The 19,245-nt window shown below is 41.7% G+C and overlaps 2 protein-coding genes across 2 annotated transcripts; both read left to right on the forward strand.

Moving 5' to 3' along the window:
• The first annotated feature begins 455 nt into the window (after positions 1–455).
• Positions 456–13,584, forward strand: e2f7 (E2F transcription factor 7). Its single transcript, XM_042335051.1, has 13 exons — positions 456–600; positions 1,138–1,242; positions 2,919–3,203; positions 3,702–3,870; positions 4,406–4,708; positions 5,826–5,987; positions 6,320–6,457; positions 7,775–7,957; positions 8,472–8,553; positions 8,820–9,390; positions 10,177–10,437; positions 11,748–11,886; positions 13,433–13,584. The coding sequence occupies exons 2-13, from the start codon at positions 1,147–1,149 to the stop codon at positions 13,582–13,584; spliced, it is 2,541 nt and encodes an 846-aa protein (XP_042190985.1). The 5' UTR covers positions 456–600; positions 1,138–1,146.
• A 341-nt stretch (positions 13,585–13,925) lies between these two features.
• LOC121849155 (transcription factor E2F7-like) lies at positions 13,926–18,243 on the forward strand. Its single transcript, XM_042334794.1, has 2 exons — positions 13,926–14,291; positions 15,074–18,243. Exons 1-2 carry the CDS (start codon positions 13,977–13,979, stop codon positions 15,236–15,238), a joined length of 480 nt encoding a protein of 159 aa, XP_042190728.1. The 5' UTR covers positions 13,926–13,976; the 3' UTR covers positions 15,239–18,243.
• Positions 18,244–19,245: the final 1,002 nt, after the last annotated feature.

A 19,245-nucleotide genomic window follows, 5' to 3' on the forward strand; every position in this document is an offset into this window, starting at 1 on the left:
CGATCGGTCGATCAATAACTGTGTGTGTGTGTGTGTGTGTGTGGTTTTTGTTTCTCGCCGTGAATTGCTCTGTAAAATCCTCGTCGTGGGTGTGGGATCTCCATCCGTTTTACTGTGAGAGGGTAACTCTTGTGAATCCACGCGTGTCTGTGTCTGTGTCTGTGACACAGTGAGTCGCGAGCAATCGCGCGCCAAACACTTGCTATATGTGTTTTAATTTGGTCACTCCTCTCAGATCCCCCTTTTAAAACCCCTTTTAAAACTCTTGTCCCCCGTTTTTCGAGGGGAGAGTGGAGGGGGAAACAAAAACCCTCCCCACTCGTTTCCCCCAAATCGTTTCTTTTTTTTGTGTGTGTGTGTGATTGTGATTGTGGGGCAACTTTTCTTTCTTTAATAGTTTCATGTGTTTTATTTTGCTTTTTTATTGATTTTCTGGCAGATTGTCAGCGTGGCGGACGCGATAAAGGCTTCCACGAGGATCGCCCTCGGTCGGCGCTGTCCGGGGGGGGTCGGCCGGTGGTCTCGTGCTGCTTCATCTGCGAGGCGCCTTCGTTCGTGCGAGTCGTTCGTTTGAGATCGCCTGCGGTTGCGGCGCAGAAGGTAACCCAAACCGAGCGAGGACCCGGCAGGCGACACAAATACTTTGTTGAAATACGTTCCTGCTTCCCATCATTTGACACCGGTTATAATATTCTACAATAGGATGTTAAACAATAAAGGAATGCAGTGGACAACCCACTTAATAATAATAATAATCCTTGCATTTGATATAGCGCTTTTCACGTCGGGAGGACGTCCCAAAGCGCTTCACAGAACATACTGTCAAGTGAATTGACTGTATATTTGTGGGCGAACGCGGCAGCCAATTGCGCACAGCAATGTCCCACAAACAGTCGTAGATTGAAAATGACCAATTTATTATTGTTTTTTGGTTTTGGAGGGAATATTATCAGGTGTGTGGAGTAAGGAAACTTGCCCGAGGTTTCGCCCTCTGCCTGGAATTGAACTCAGGTCTCTCACTTGCAAAGCGAGTGCTCTAACCGCTGAGCAACAGGACTCCACTTAATGTTTCATAGCATGAGTTGCAAATTACGATGAGCGTGGCCAGCTCTCACTTTAATCCCTTTCATTCCTTAGGCGGCGAAGATGGAGTGCTTGAAACTAAAAGACTTGAGCGCACGGAAAAACAGATCCGATTTCCCTCCAGACGTCCTGAAGGATGAAAGCAAAATTGCACAGAAGGTAACTTTTTAACAGTTCGATCGATTTCCGCTGTCGCAAGTCGGAAAGGAGAAATTCTCTCTACGCGTTCGGGTGCCGCACCACCGGATTTGTAAAGAAAGAGTAGCAAAGCAATGAAACCTTTTTAAAAAAAAAAAAGTGCCTTTACTTAAAATTTGCAACCGGTATAATGTATATTTTATTGTATAACAGGTTTTTGTTTTAATGTGTTATGTTAAACTAACAGAAACCGGGTTGCACAGTTTGGCCAAGAATCAAATGGGATGTTTTAAATTGAAGCGATTAAGTCGTTATTGTGTCATTTACCATTATTTCAGTTGTTTTGCAAGAGGTAGATGAGCTCGTCACTTTGTAACTGTTAGATGCGTCATGTCATCATTGATAGTATAGCAGTTTATACCTGTATTAACTGGTGATGTGCTGCAAAAAAGTACCTTTTACATGTATCGCACAATGACGTTATCCTGGTGTCATCCACTCCCTTCACCTCGTTCACCTGCCTCCTGCCACTTGCCCTGTGCCCCTCACTACTCACTATCAGTGGGGGGGGGGGGGGGGGCGGGAGAAGGGGGACGCAAGCTTTCACCATTCTGCCTTTGCTCTCTGGAAGCCTTTCCCAGAGCCCCACCGACTCGCTCCGAGTGTCCTCATGCTCAAGGCCCGCATCTCTTTGATCGATTAAGCGCGCCGAGATTCTACCCGTGTGAAGGTGGCAAAGTTGTTGTTGATTGTGCTTTCGATCATCTCGGCTCCCATCCTCAGCTCGGGTGCCCACCCAACAGTGTCAAGCTCTTTGAGACATCTTCCGGACGTGAAAAGCGCTCTATAAATGTAAATTGTATTGTACATTGTTGTGATGCCTCGTTTTAAGGGTTGTCATGATGAATGACAAGCAATTTTAAAATTGCTATATAAATATTTTACGACAACATGTCAGTGAGCTATCTACAACATGAATTGTAAGCCAGGCCCATTCACTTCATATTTAATCAGGCGTCGGAAGAAAATGTACTTGTTCCCCTGGGACTGCAGAAGCTGTTCATTGAGAAAAAACACACTGTAATAAATACAGTAATTAAATACCGGAAAACAATTGTCACAACCTCTCCCTAATTTGTTCCACAAACTTCGATAATCAGGGGTTGATCAGGAACCTCCGAAGGTCAAAGGATCAAATGAAGATTGGGTAGAAATTGACAAGAGAGAACCAGAAAAATGTCTCGCGCTCGAAAAGACAATGTGATAATAATCTTTGCATTTGTGTACAGCATGTTATCAAAGCACGTCACAGGATTTACTGAACTTAATAATTTGATATAGTGCCTTTCCTGTCTGGAGAATGTCTCAAAGTGCTTCACAGGATAGACTGTAAAATTGAGTCACTGTGTGCGTTTTGTGGTGAATGTAGCAGCTAATTTACACCTAGAAATGTCCCACAAACGGCCGTGAAGTGACTCACGAAATTTATCTGCGACAGGGATAAAGGGGTAACCAATTTGAGAAGTATTAATGGTAGTATTTCAATATTGTGTTGTGCCTAAAATTGTCAACCTCATTAATACTTCATCTGAGATTCATCGCAAATTAAATTGAGTTGATTGACTTCCTTCTCTAAGCCCCGTGTTTGTCTTTTTGGAGGAGGGTTAATTCGCTGAATGCACATTTGGTTTTGTTAGGAAAACATGTTCATGGAGCCAAGCAGGACATTGCCAAGGACACCAGTGAAAGCTGAATTGACACCGACTGCTGTTTCGAAGAGGAAAGCCTGTACTCCAGATCATATTCAGATGACCCCTAATAAGCACATGGACAAGTCCCAGTCTGATCCCTGGACGCCCACGGCAAACCTGAAGATGCTGATCAGCGCCGCCAGCCCTGATATTCGGGACCGAGAAAAGAAAAAAGAACTATTTCGACAAATTGAAAACGAGAGGGTAGAAAGCATCAGCGATGTTATTCAGGTGTGAAAATCGTGCGTTTTGTTTTCAAGTTTGTTGGTGGTTCGGTTCATTCTCCTTTCATCATGTAAATCTTAAACAACCCCCCTCTCCGCCCATACAGTGCACTCCACTTGCCATATTCAGACTAAGACAGTCAGCTGTCTGATTGCTGTTGGAAAACAGAGATGTGGAGAATTTTGGCCTCAGTCCTGATAATGCTTAAGTCACTTTTTATTAAAAAAAGGCTTATTTTTATTCTCTCTTCCATTCGTTACATGCCAATGTACAGGAGTTCAGGAAATGATCGCAGGCTGTATCCTCTGGTTCTACTGCTCAGTACAAGATAAAACAGCTTATCATAGTCTACATTATCTGGAACCTTTGCAATCTTAAAAACATTTCTGCTAAATCTTGTATCTTATGAATGCAAGAGGCTGATAGTATTGAAAATTTTTTAAAAAAGTATTTTGGAGAAGTAAAAATCTTAAAACTGTGATCTCTTTACATGTTTCTTTTAAGTTCGGTGTGGTGGGTGATGGGACAGCAGATGAATTTGAGCCACAACGCCCGAGCAGGAAACAGAAAAGTCTGGGGCTTTTATGTCAGAAATTCCTTGCACGCTATCCTGATTATCCCACTTCCACTGAGAAAACCGAAATTTCTTTGGATGAAGTGGCAACAGAACTTAGTGAGTAAAAAGAAACCGAGCGACACAATAATGGGTTTCTTGATGAATTTTGTTTAGCGCTTGAGATATCTTGATGTGATGAGTTGTATATTTAATACAGATTTTTTTTTAATGAATTTATTCCAAATTGGCAGCCTTTTTCCTCATGAGAATTTAAATTGTGTTCTCGGCAATCGCCACTGTCAATTTACGCACAGCAGGTTCACAAACTGCCATGAAGTGAATGAGCAATTTTATCCGGGGGATTGTTGGCCAGAACACCAGGAAAAATGAATTGCTTTCCCTTTCTGAATAGAAAAGGGTCCAAAACCCCTGATTGTCCAGCGCTCTGGGACGTCTTTCCGATGTGAAAAGCGCTATAAAAATGTAATTTGTTGTTGAATAGTATCACGGGATCTTTAAAGCAACTCAGTTTAAGTCGCATCTCTGACAATTCGTTACTCAACTGGACTATCCGTCTTGATCGTGAGCTCAAAGCCCCGGTGTAGAAGCTGTTGTTGTTTAACACAGACCTGACTTTTCCCTTTTTTGACAGGAGTAGAACGCAGGCGTATTTATGACATAGTAAATGTCCTGGAATCTCTTCATCTCGTCAGTCGTATGGCCAAGAACCAGTACTCCTGGCACGGGCTTCACAATCTCTCACACACTCTCGCTGCCTTGAAAAGGAGGGGAGAGCAGCACAGGTACGCAGAGCAGATGGTCTGCATTCGACACAAGGAACTCGATGTTGAATTTGACTGTGAAGAGCCAAAGAGAAACGGTGTTCATAAAGCACATGCTGGCTCCCAGGAATTCAGTGGCAGGATGAAGTATGCAGAGAATGATTGCAGATCAGGTAGGACAGATTTCACAACAAGTGGGAAAACTACTATCAAACTGATTTCATTTGATAATCAATCCTGAAGCTTTCACTTTTGGTTTCCGTTTATCTTCATTGTTTTCATTTAGTTTGAAGGCTTGTCGCAAAGTACATCAGCGAAATTTGTCTTGACGTTCACTTGTCTTAATGAAAAGATCTGAAATTGCAAACCGGCTTCCTTCGTTTCGGTTTTAATTTAAAATATTGGATGATGTGGTGGAAACGCATCCCTGCCTTGATGGATATTCAGCCTCGTGTGTTTTCTAGACATTGTTTCTGAAGCGCTGTTGAGTAGAGTTGAAGCTGGGTGGCCCATCTCATGCTTGTGTCCACGTAATCCAGAACTCTGCAGCCCGTGTGCTCTCTCGCACCAAACTCCGTGACACCATCTCCCCCATTCTCGCCCAACTCCACTGGCTCCCTATCCTTCAGAGGATCCAGTTCAAGATCCTGGTCTTCGCCTACAAAGCCCTCCATGGCCTCGCCCCACCCTACCTCTGTGACCTCCTAACCCCCTACCAACCCGTCCGCTCCCTCCGCTCAGCCGGCTCTGGCCTGCTCCACATCCCCCGACCCACCCGCCCCACCATTGGCGGGAGAGCCTTCAGCCACTCTGCCCCCAACCTCTGGAATTCCATCCCCCAATCACTCTGCCTCGCCTCCTTCGTCATGCCTCAAGACCCTCCTCTTCGAACCCCCCCCCCCTCCCCTTCTCCCCCCACTGACCCCAGCTCGGGTCTGAAATGCTGTACACTGTCCAACGCCTTGGGACGTCCTCCCGACGCTATACAAATGTAATCTTGTTGTTGTTGTAAGATGGCTGCTGAGCAGAGTTAAACTCTAGAACACTCTCCCTCAATCCCTCCACCTTCCCTCCCCTCCCCCGCCCCATCCTTCCCCATCTTCAGGTCGTGCCTGACGACCTTCCTCTTCGATATTGCCTCCTGTCACCTCCCCCGATTTGGTGTCATGCTCCGCCACTGTCAAGCTCTCTGGGACGCTAACCTGTGTGAGGGGGCGCTATATAATGCAAGTTGTTGTTGATGCCGTTGGTGTTTTGTGGACCCTTTCTCATTGTGATCTCATTTTTTAGTGTCTCTGAACAGCAGGAAGGACAAATCGTTGCGCATTATGAGTGAAAAGTTTGTGATGCTTTTCCTCGTGTCCAAGACTAATATTGTGGCTCTCGATATTGCTGCTAAAATTTTGATTGAAGAAAGTCAGCATGATTCTGCAGATCAAAGCAAATTTAAAAGTAAGTGGTGTTTGCTGTAGACTAATACTCCACTACTTTTGCTTTTGTTTTTAATCAATAGAAGGGATATTGAGCCTCAGGAATAGGTATGTTCCCACCTTGAGCATTCTGTTAATAAGAAGTACTCTCAGGCGACATATACTTTAAACACGGACTAAATTTCCTTACGCTTTCCTGAACAATTTATAAAAGAAAGACAAAGACTGGACAGGACCGGAATTTCTCCCTGAATCCTGTTTATAAAATAGTCACCATTTGATTGCAAAGAACCTTGGTGATATTTTGCCTTGCAATCCATATTTTAATGCTTTACCAATTTTTGTTTTCTTCAGCTAAAATCCGCAGACTGTACGATATTGCCAATGTATTGACCAGCTTGGGACTCATCAAGAAAGTTCACGTAACCGAAGAGAGGGGCCGAAAACCTGCCTTTAAATGGCTTGGACCCATTCACGCCCATAAGTCAGAGGGTAGGTTTATCACACGTTTTGTACTGTAATGTTTGCTAGTTGAGGTAGTTACATGTGAAAATGTGATAGGGTGGGGGGGTGGCTGCTGAAATTTTAACCTATCGCAATAAACCCGACACTGCTCTTTAGAATTCCACCACAAAGGCTTTCCCCCTCAGCTTTCAAATCCTGCCTTGAGATCAATCTTTTCAGTTGTGCTTTTGTGCTAAGAGTCAGTTGTGTGAAGCGCTTTGAAATGCCCTTGATGTGAAAGGCACCATATAAATTAATATTGTGAAGGATAACGATTTTACAGCCAATTTCTCTAATGATTAATGATAAAACCAGGCCTGCTGTCCGCCTCAGAAAGTAGTAATTGTACATTGTTACTGCACAGAAACAGGCCATTTGATCCATAAAGTTTGCATAAAGTGATTTTCCTCACACGAGTCAATAACAATGTATAACCATTACATTGGCTACCAAATGAACCAGCCTGCTGCATGTCTATCTAATCCATTGCTCCTGCTCACTCCCCATAAACCCTTTAAAGATCCTACTCTTAAGCCAGCGATCAAATCCCCTTTTAAAAGAAGAATTTATGGATTCTGCTTCAACGATAATTTGTGATGGAGAATTTCACATTCCAACATTGTCTGTGTGTGTAAAGATTTTTTTTCCTCTACCTTCCTTTCTAATTTTATTATCTCTCTTAATTTGGCGCAGTCTTGGTACTGAGAAATTACAGCAATTGTATGCAGCACATCCACTGTTTTATTCTTCTTCTTTTGTAAAAGTAAGCCTTTTACAAAAAAATTTAACATACTAGGAATTCTTCCCAAAAGGAGAAAATGTAATCTTTGAGAAACAGACGGAATTTGTTGTTTCAAGATGAGAAAAATCAATTCAGATCATTTGTGGAGTCCTGTAGCTCAGTGGTGAGAGCACTCGCTTTGCAAGCGAGACCTGAGTTCAATTCCAGGCAGAGGGCGAAACCTTGGGCAAGTTTCCTTACTCCACACAGAGCCTAATAATAATCCCTCCAAAACCAAAAACAATAATAAATTGGTCATTTTCAATCTACGACTGTTTGTGGGACATTGCTGTGCGCAATTGGCTGCCGCGTTCGCCCACAAATATACAGTCAATTCACTCTACAGTGTGTTCTGTGAAGCGCTTTGGGACGTCCTCCCGACGTGAAAAGCGCTATATCAAATGCAAGGATTATTATTATTATTATTATTTGAATCTCAGCCAGTTTATTTGGTAGCAGTTGTTGGAATGTATTTTTCACCAGATCGTATCAAACCGTAATACCTTCAAAACTCTTTTACGAAGGTATTCAGAAAATAGTCACTACGCCTGCTGCATTGTCCAGGAATTCTGAGGATACAGCATTGCCTCTCGTTCATACTAAAGAGAAACTTGCACGTCATGCTTCATTCCCGACTCTACGTGCTGTTCAGACTGAAAAGATCGCAACACAATCTGCTCCATGCAGTCCTGTTAATGTCAGACAAGGTAAGTTCATATATTAAGTTAGTAGAACTTATTGAGTAAAATCCTGCATCGTCCTATCCCTGTTTTGACCTCATGGATTCAAGTAAAAATATAATCTTGGGTAGAAGTTCATCCGAAGTGATTTTCTTTTTATCAGTACATTTTCATTAAAGTTTCACGCACGGCCACGAATGATTTGTATTCAGTTTGTATTACACCGAATGGTGAATAATACCAACTTGTCTTTCACTGTAGAACTATTCACGAAAGATTTTTGCTTTTTGAAATCCTATAATCCATGGACACCAATTTCACAAATCCAATAAATTGCACAGACGCAGATGTATTGTTTTTTGATTTTTTTTAAAAAAAAATCAATTTCAGCTACAGTGTTGAAATCTAAATTCAATCTCGTTACCAGGAAGGTTGAAACGCGTTATAGATTCACAAATTGGGAAAATTGAGAATAAAGTTGAAATGTTCGTTTCTTGTAATTAAGTGTGTGTCATTAATCATCCTGTTTCTTGACCTCCAGTGAGAACAATTCGATCTGAGGCTAACTACAATAAAATGGCACAACTTGCTGCTGTTTGCAGACTGCAGTTTGAAGAAGACAAGTAGGTGTAACCTTAGGTTAAAGCCTGCACCCCCTTTCTGACATCTACACCAATTAAAATCCATTTTTACTCGCGAAGCTGTGATTTCAATTGGATTGTAATCTTTTTGGGACCATCGTTTTCTGTGCGGTGTGAACATGAGATCTGATTCGCTGTGACATTCGTAAAACAAAAATTCTTACGGATAAACCCGTTGTAAAAATATTGAAGTTCGTGGCTTTACATTAAATTCTTGCTGAAGGAGATTTTTTTTTTCATTCTTACAGAAACTCAAAGCCTCGCCCAGAAGTTAACACTTGTCAGACACAGAGTGTAAGCTCTGCACCCTCGCTTTCTCACCCCATTTTCATGACCAGCTCCAAGGTCGCTGCTGACTCCTTGATGAAGCCTCTTTTCCAGCCTGAAGTAACCTTGCCTGTTTGCCTTCCCGATGGCACCAATGGACAGTTAACAGTTGTGCCCCAGTCTGTCGCGAGTACGGCAAATAAAGCCCATTTCTGCTTCCTCGAGAATCAACCTTTTTTATTTGTCCAGAACTTGTCATCAGCTCCTGTTTTTATGCTGTATGAAAATGGAGACCCAACTGCAAGAACTAGTACAGCTGGCTCTGGTGGGATTGAAGCCTCATTGAAGGGTGAAGCCTTGCCAACAAGGCCTGAGGAAGCGAGTCCTGTGTGCAGTGACCCATCACGAAAGCGTAGTGCAGCTGAATTCTGCAGAAAGATTCTTGTGTGTTCTGAGGAAAGTGAGCCAGCGGCTAAACAAGCAAAAATGATTTGTTTTACCCAGAGCTCTGGAGAGAGATATTCCGAGGTGCCTGTCTCAACGTTGATCAAGGTGTGTATTTCAACTATTGTGGAGATTATAATACAGTACCATCAATGGATAGGATAAGAGCATAAGAATAGTCCCTTTGGCCCTTCTGATCTCATCTTTTCAGAAGATAACCCCTCTCTCCTTCCCCACCTCCCCATCGCAGCATCAAGCTGCTTTTTAAAGGCACTGGACAGTCAGTGTTTTGGACCCGAGCTGGGGGTCGGGATCGGAGAGGATGGAGGGCGGGGGGGTGGGGAGAGGAAGGGGGGGCAAATGGCACGATTCGAAGAGGAGGGTCTTGAGACGGATCTTGAAGGAGGCAACGGAGGGACAGACCGGTTCCTGGGTTTCTGACTAGAGTCTACATGAGTAGCATCCAGGCTCAGCCATGTCGTCCTTGGCGTCGCTGGGCAAGTCGAACGAGTCAGAAGGCATTGGCCTCAGCCCCTCGTGGCCAGTTTCAAGACTAACAACAGCTTTTCTCTCCATCTTCCTCAACTGGCAAAAGGAGTGATGAAGTGGCTGGAAAAGTCAAAATGGGTTGCTGCTGTCGGCTTGCTTGCCATAAAGGCACTTACTTGCCTTGAGAAGGGCAGAGATATCTGAGGACAAACTGAGTGCACCGCTGCCTGTTATTGCTGGTGTAAGGCAGTGAGTTTTGCCAGGTGCTTGTGAGAGGATCGCTTAACTGCAATTTTATATACTTATGTTTCTTTTAAATTGACTAATATCAAAGAGAATACTGATGTGTTCTGAAAACCGAGACATTTTCATGTGTTGTATAAAGAATATTGGTTTATTTTTCAGGGACATTCCACTCAGCAGAATGGCTCTCAGGGTAATCGCATCGAGATTCAGTGTTCAAAAAACAGCTCAGAGACCAATGCACTTCCTTCTTCTCAAGCCCTTAATCCAGATACAGAGTTGAATTCCGCCACCACATACCAGTGTGGAGAGGGGAACGCAGGGCAGCAGTTGGCAGGGACCCTGTGCTTCGTAGAAGAGGCTGACAACAAATCTGAAGCTGTGAGCCCAGCAGTGCAGGCAGTGCGAGAAGATAATCAAGAGGTAAGTTTGGGGAAAATAGTTTGAAACATGGCCAAGACTTGCTGCGTATACCGAGAAACTTGGTATAATACAGCTTGGATAGAGGACGCAGGTGTTCGTCTAACTGTAAGAAAGAGAGATCTGGGGATTTATTCCTCGCAGAAAGCTGTCTAGTTACTACACTGGCCAAATGTATGTAATTTGGCTCCATGCACCAACCCTGGGGTACTTTATCGTAGACCGGTAGGACAAGATTCAAACATGCGTCTGTCTCTCTAACAGTAGCTTAAAAACTCAGAAGTCTCTATTTAGGTGAATTCTTCTAAAACAGTTAAATAAATGGAATGTTATTCACACATATTCTACAGAAGAGAACTGTTTCCGGGCCGTAGCCTAAAACTGTACTAAGCATAACAGCTTTTCGCCCACAAAATAAGCAGTCAATTCACTTTTCAGTATATTCTGTGAAGTGCTTCGAGATGTCTCGATGACGTGATAAGGCACTATATCAAATGCAAGGATTATTATTATAATTGAGGGTGATATTGTCACAGCTGATGTTCTGACCCACGAGACAGTGTTTGATCTTCAGTCCGGTTTCATTACTCCTCATTTTGACTTTGTTCACTTTGTGATGACCTTTTGCTTCCTTATCTCTTTATTACCCAGTTACAAATTCACACCTAAATCACCCACCATTATTAGCCTGGCTGCCTCAAACAGGACAAAGAGATTTGCTCCATTTTCAGCCACTCCCATCTCTTTGAAGTCCTTGTGTTTTTTTTAAATTGACATAAACCTGTGATCCGCTGTTCAGCCTGATGGGTCTTTACATCAAACTGAGTTATATGTATGTAAACCTATGGGACACGAGCTGATTCCTGCATACTTTTCTCATTCCTGCATACCGATTCTCCCTCTGGGTATTGGGATCCTTATGATCATGAAGTATATTATCTGTGTGTGTATTGATCTTCCCAAAGAATTGATCTGGTTCTCGCTTCTTTTCCTCTCTCACCCTCCATTATTTCTTGTCTGCCTTAGGCTATCTACAGGTGAACCCAAGCGAATGGCAATTGTCTCCTGATTATAGCATTGATGTTAAGCTGATTCTCTCTCCTCCCCCCCAACCCCTCTCCCCTCTCTTCCAACCCCAATGCACATTTTAATATTCTGTCCACGTTTTTATTGCGACAATGCAGTTTGTCCATTTGTCTTTCTCTGGCTGTCTAAAAATCTGACCCACAGCAAACATCTTGACTCTGTCTCCCAGTAAATGTGATGATTCTACAATTGGTGTTAATGATTTCCTGTCTTGTCTTTCTCTGAAGTATCCAATAAGATCTGGACGCAGAGTGCCTCGAGACTGCCCCCCTCGGTCTGCTGTTTCTGAACACAGTGAATCAGCTCAAGGAAAAAATGATGAAACCCTGCCCTTCACTCAGTACCTCAATCTGTCATCAGCTTCAGGTGAGTGAAAATAGTGTCTACATTTCTGACTTCAGTGTTATAAAAGGGAAACCTACAAATTCCTCAGTTTTTTTTTCTCCCCTTTCGTGTTGTTACTGTGTTGCTGGGAAAATGAAAAGGATTTTTTTTTAATTTGAGGAATAATAACAGTAATAATAATCCTTGCATTTGATATAGCGCCTTATCACGTCTTCGAGACGTCTCAAAGTGCTTCACAGAATACACTGTAAAGTGAATTGACTGTATATTTTGTGGGCGAAACGCGGCAGCCAATTGCGCACAGAGGGTCGTGGATTGAGTAAACAAATTATTATTTTTGGCGGGTATTTTGCTGCGAAAAATACCGGCAACTTCCCCTCCTATTACTTTCATAAATCTTTTTTATGGAAAAATGACACTGCACGTTTAATGTCTCCTGAGAATAGTCCTGGTAGAATACTGCATTGGAAATATTTAAATATTGAATTATTTGAGTGCCAAGAACAAAAACTGCTGCTTACTCCTTGTATAGCTAGGAATCTAAATTTAAATGCACAGAAGAAAGTCAATGGGGACCGTGTGCCTGGCTTTCAGAATTCACAATTAAATATTTTGTGTTTTTGCTGCAAACTGCTTAAGATACTCGCAAATCGGAAGTCAAAATTAACACAATGAATCTGCTTTGCAAATCTGCTTTGTTAGATCCCAATATCTAATGTATAATAGTCACAGAGGGATTTGAAGTTCTTGTTGCGGCTTCTAATTTATGAATATCAGGAGACATTTACTTAGTGAGATTCACAAAGATTCCAATTCTCCCCAAAATCGGCTGTTTTTTTATATTTTTTTAAATATTTTTTATAAAGCCGATGAATAAAACAACAGCTTGCGTTCATACAGTGCCCTTCATGCAGAGTGCTTAAAATAGCCACCAGAATTAACACATCGATCCTGTTTATCAATATTGCAAATTAGTCCCCAATGTCAGATTGCAGGGTAACTTAACACAAACCAAATGTAGCAACTAGCCACAGTGTGGCGTGCAGAGACTGCTGAAGTGATATATTAATCTATGGGTATGAGAAGCAATTAAAATATTTATTGAAAGAATTAAAATGAATTGCGCTGACTTTTTTAATGACGTCGGATTTCCTTTTATAATTTCTCATTACCGCAAGTTGACCTTGGTGTTCTCTGCCGAAATCTTAAACAATTAAGTTTGCTGTTGCTGCTGCTCTTTTGGCTGTGACTGAATACAGAACAGCCTCCAAAGGGCCTTCGATTAACTGGGCGTTGCTATTGGAGAAAAATAATATGGTGTGCTTTTTCTCTCACGCATCAGTGTTCTCTTCTCCTGACACTTCAGATGGGGGCATTGGATTTTGAGAGGCTGATTTCTTTGCCCACCCCCACCGCTCTAATACAAGGCCCCAACTCTTGCCTCAACTTATGTGAAGCACTTTGACACGTCCTCGAGGTGTGAAAGGTGCTTTATTACATGAATATAGTTGTTGAAGTCACTGATTGCTACTGAGGGACTGTGGCACAGTTATACGTCACTTACTAGGATCTCGTCCAAGTGGTCATTCTGCCTCCGTGAACCCAGACAATAGATGTTGGCAGGTTATTCAACAGCAGAGAGCAGCACTATCCAGCCCAATGCTGTCCCCACCTGTTCTCACAGGTGCATCTCAGCCAGAGACACTCGATACTGAGTGAGTAGCAACCTGAGGCCAATTGTAGGTGCTCAAACTCTTGCTTGGCATCAAGTGGTTTCTAAAGCAAGTCCAGTGTCTTTACCCTCGTCACTGACCTGTGGTGCATTTCCCTTCTGGTCCTTGCGGGCTCCTTTATATCACAAGCACTTTGCTTCGGCCCCTGATTTATTCCCTGACAACTTTTTGTTGTCACAGATTTCGTTGGTTTATTGTAAATGTCGTTTGAAATGTGTTCGATGGAAATGGATGGGTTGGTGTGAGCGAATTAAGTGCTTAGAAACTGCTGGCGGAACTTGAACTGTATTATTTGTCGCCGCAGGCTTGAATGAAATGAGTCGTCTGTTAGTTTCTGCTGATCAAAACCTAAGGGCAGTGACTCTGTCTCCAGATCAGATGACCTCGTTGAACATCCCATATGTGATGGTGCCTGTGCTTTGCCAAACATCCGTTCCCAACATAACCTCTGCCGCTGGTGGCCTTCAGAGCCCCGGTCTAATGCATTTCAACCTTCAGAACCTCAGCCTGCTGCCGCCCACACAGCTTTTAATGGGAACAGTCTTGAAGGCTCCACCGACGCCCTCCACCGCTTGCTCCTCTTCACGAGACCGGCAGAGTTACTCGAGCCCCGTGCTGACCGAACGATCTCGGGAAAGCAAAGGAGACGCTGCAGCTTTGCAACCGGTCGCTGTACTCAAAGTGCAGCAACAGGTATGAATCTTGACGTGAAAGGCGTTGTACAAACGTAATTCGTTCTTGTTATGGAATCTTCGATCGCTCCAGAAAGATATGGCTGTGGTAACGATCGGAAGCCACAGTGCAGGAGGACACACCACCAAGGCTGGAAAGAAAGCAGGGAGAAAACAAGATTAAATACCAGTGGTTTTGTAAAAACCTGAGCTTCAGAGCTAATAGTTCGTAGGTTATAAAGAGAGACCCAAGAGCTGAGGATTCCCACATTTTTAAGGGCCTGATCAAGATTAAATTAGGGAAGGCAAGAATTGAAATTCACTAATGCGGAATTTCCTTCTGATAGAAAGAAATCGGTCCAAAACAGTCAGAGACTGACTGATGAGCTTTGATTCCAATTCATCATGTGAGCAGCAGAATGTAAAATATCCTTTGATCAGTTCAAACACTAAATTCATTAAACATGATCCTATTAAAAATACATAGTCACTGCACTGCAGTAAATCTTGTGAAGCACTTTGAGACATTTCAGTGATATGATAAAGTTGTTTATCCAATCAACAATTCTTATGTTATTAACTCATAACAAATAACTAATTGTGTGAAGTGTAATCAGATGCAAGCTGTATGTTAAGCAGTTTATTAATAAGGAAGCCTGACTATCCAGATTTCCATCTGGGGCTATTCAGACAACCCTTCAAGGAGGGAATCTGGGGATGGACGGGAATGAAGGGTGTGTGGGCAAAGCAGAAGAATGGAAACTCATTCTAACTAAAGCTGTGCTTGCCTTTAATATTTTGCAGTCGTCTGTTCCGTTGACTCCCAAGGGTGAACAGCCAACACTGCTGGAGACTTTCTTCCACACACCTGTAGCCACAATGCAAGTGAAAAAACCGGAGGGTGTGCAAGTGAAGGTTATGTCCTCAGCCCAGCGACGACTAGAAATTGAGAATAGTGTTTCAAAATAATGCATTCTACACAGTATCTTATAGACGAATGTTATTCTTAGTAAATATTGAGTGTATTTGGGAATTGTCTAACCTATCAATGGTGTCAATTGCTGCAGATTACTTTGACTGTATTGTGTATCCGTGGTTGTTTACAAATTCATTGCACACCAAACCATTTGAAAGTAATCGATCGTTCTGATGAGGTGGATGAACAACAAAGCACTGAGTATTTTTTTTAATCCTTTCCTTTTTCGTCTATATACGGGAGAGGTTTTATATTGTGTTACATGTTAATATATTAGTATGATCAAATTTGAAATATGCTTGAAATTTCAAACTAGGAAATGTTTTATGGAGCCAAAAAAGGACATCCTTTGGTGACTTTCAACAGAAAGGCTATTGTCGACCTTGTAAAGGTCAAGGGAATTGGTGAGCTGAATGCCCTCATACCAGGCCGTTTGTTGTTGGAAGGGGAGAATGCTTTACTGCATGTTGTTTCCATTTCCACGAGCCTTACAATCCAAACCATATGTGGCAAAAGGTGGGTACTTTTCAGATCCCACGTGTACTTATATACCAACAGCAGAAGAAGACCCCCCAAGGAACTGGCACAACAGAAATTGGATGTTAATAATGTGAATAATCTTGAATAATTACAAAATACTGTGATATATCTGCATGTTAATCTGCAGCTCTCACCAGACCTAAGATGGCCAGCTATTGGAGTGGTTAGGGCAAAAAGATTGATCTTGGCATTCATTCTGTGGTAAACTATGTAGGAGTGACCCATAAAAATGCTTTGCAGAATCCAGATAGGGGTTCAATTCATGTCGGCTAACCTCCACCTTTATTGTGAGATTACCTGTAAACACAGTATTCTGAGTTTCAGACTGTGCAGAGACTGTGTGCAGCTTCCAGGGGAGTGATTTGAGATGTGACTTGCAGCTTTGTTATCCACAAATCAATTTGCAAATATCACAAATTAGCCCCAGTGAAATATTCCACCCGGATCTCGATTTAGTCTAAACTTTGAAATGATTTTTCTGTATTCCTTAAAATAACCCAGAAATCCGGTTTCAATATTGATGTTTTTAAGAACTTACCAAATTCTTGATGCTCTGAAATGGCAGAGGAATAGAATGAATCCAGATGCCTCTCTGAGCTGCCATTGAACATTACACAGTAATGTTTGCTCTTGTGCTAAATGAAGAGATGCCATGGGTCTTACATTTTTTTAAAAAATGTTGCTGGTTACCTTGTTCTGTGGACAGTGGCTTATTGGTGGTGTAATGTGCATCTTTAAAGCCAAGAAAAATTGGTTTGGCTTAAAAACATGGTGTTTGAATAAGTCCACCTGCGACATTCTTTACTCAACTTCAGAAAGCAAAATGCTGAACTGATTAATGTTGCTGAATACAACAGTCAATGGAATCACATTTGGTGGTTGCTGGTGTATTTACGTAGAGTCAAATTCTCAGATGACACTGCTGTTCTTTCTCGAGTCGCAGATTGAATGTATGAATGTACCAATTCTAGGTGGATTTTCACAGTAGCATTAGATCGTAAGTCACATTGTAAATCTATGAATGGGGGAGAGGTGAACCCACTGGGTGCTGAAATAGAAGAACTTCTTAAAAAAAAAAAAATTAGTATTTAGGGGAATAGCTGTTAAACTGAATGAGGGAATGAATCCTACAGGAGGTGGAATTTCTGATGATTCTGTTTTTCCAAAAAAAATCTACTTGATTAATAACTGATATCTGCACTTATTTATGGAGGAAATATCACCAGTGTTCAACTGTTCAAAGGAATACTTATCTATAACGAGTAATTAATTTAATCTGTAACTCACTATTCTGTATTTTGGACAGCTTTGAAATGTGAGGCACAAAATGGGTCATGCACCCCAAAGGTTTTTTATTTAATATTATTGAATAATAACCTCAACAATTTGGATATTGTTTAAATAATTTCCCCAATAATATTACAATTCGATTACTCTTAATATATTCTAGTCTGATGTCATGGTGGATAAATAAACCTGGTTGCAACATGGAATTGTACAGACCAGCAAAGTCTCAGGGTCAGTCCCCAGTGTATGTTGAAGCCTCAGGCAGCAGCGGTAACACTACAGCTGGAGTTAATGTACCAGGATATGGGAGTGTGGACACCAGTCAAAGACCCACTTGCTCTCCTGTGACACTGCAATCACACTCAGCATGAGCTGCAAGCTTTGTGTACATTGCACAACTCCATTCAAGGTGAGCCAGACAGTGAAACCAGGAACAGTAGCGAGAGAAGAAATTCCATCTGGGTCTAAATTTATTCTTCATGTAGCATTTTCGGTGTCCAGAATTTGGCACGGTATTGAATTTTCAGTCTTAACCTTCAAGTTGGTTTTCTGTTCGCAAAAGAAACTTCCAGTAAATCAACATTAAAATTAAGACTATTTAAGGATTCGTCAAATTCTGGACACCCAAAGTGCAAAATAGAGTAAATCTAGACCCAGGCAGAATTTCTCCCCCACAATCTCCTATCTCTTGTGGTTATGGTTGGTCAAACAAAACCAAGCCGATTTGTCTTTAATCTGCAACTTGCAGCTATTTCTGAAAGATATCTTTGGGAAGAGGGGGATCCATTTTGTGGCTTCGGTCCATTTTTGAAAAACAAAATCCCAAACCATCAATATGATACTTAACATTTTGCAGCTTGTTTACATACCTTGTATGTTGTAACTGTTACAACTATGGTGCTAATCTTGTATTTGAAATGCTGGATTTTTTTTAATTTGCTGCTGCTTGTTTGCTGAAGTTAGCTTTTTACCCTCAGAATGTTGCTTTCTGGGGCTGTCACATGCTTTAGCAATCAGGTTTAAACAGGGATCTTTTCTACTTGTAGAAGCAATAGCTGGGTGATTTGTAGTACTGTAAAGCTACTTGCATATAGATTCAGATTTTTTTTGTTATGTGGAAATACACATTTGATTTCTGCTTAAATTAATTCTCTGAAATAGTTCAATAAAAAGTACGAGAACAAATTTCTTTGACTGGTTGATGATCGAACTCAATTCATTACCATCTCCCTCAGCTAATTACTTGCTGTAAAAGGTTCATTGTTAATCCAATTTAAAAGGCTAATCCTGTCCAGAGGATGGGTGTCCCAGATGATAGTCTAATGAAAAGTAATCTTCACATTTCATAAAGTTGGACCCATCAAAGCCATCAGGTTAACCTATAAATGGAGTCCTGTAGCTCAGTGGTTGGAGCACTTGCCTCACAAGCGAGACACCCGAGTTCAATTCCCAGCAGGGAGAAACCTTGGGCAAGTTTCTTTACTCCACACGCCTGATAATAATCCCTCAAGAAAAAAAATAATTTGGGCACTTAACCCATGACTTAGGGTTAGGGTTAAGTGCCCAAATTATTTTTTTTCTTGTGGGACACTGCTGTGGGCAATTGGCTGCTGGGTTTTGACCGCAAAATATACAGTCAGTTCACTTTACAGTATATTCTGTGAAGTGCTTTGAAACATCTAGAAGACGTGAAAAGCGCTATATCAAATGCAAGGATTATTATTAAATGTTATTTCTGTCAAGTGTGTCTTTTTGCAGGCAGCCAATTTGCACTTAGCAAGGTCTAAACAGCTGTGAAGTGAATGATCAATTTATCTGGAGGATTGGTGGATAGGAAACCATGAGAAACACATTTATTTTTAGTGTTGTGAGATGCTGAAGATTCACCAAAACAGGCAGATGATTAATACTTTATCCAAGAAGACATCTATTCAGTTTCCTCTTTAAAACATGTATATTCCAGGTACCTAATGAAAGTACAATAAAAGTTTTGTGCATCGACATTGTGTGAGAGGACAAACTATCCCTAAACTTTACGATTCCACTCCAAACTCCATTTTTAGTTAGTAATATTAAATGTAATGATGATTATTATTATAGTAATCTGGAAGGCAGTCCTCAACCATTTATAATGGACAAAAGACCATTATCTATCAGTTCTACTATACTGTAG

The sequence above is a fragment of the Callorhinchus milii genome, unplaced genomic scaffold (genome assembly GCF_018977255.1).
Source record: "Callorhinchus milii isolate IMCB2004 unplaced genomic scaffold, IMCB_Cmil_1.0 Scaffold5, whole genome shotgun sequence".
Taxonomy (NCBI): domain Eukaryota; kingdom Metazoa; phylum Chordata; class Chondrichthyes; order Chimaeriformes; family Callorhinchidae; genus Callorhinchus; species Callorhinchus milii.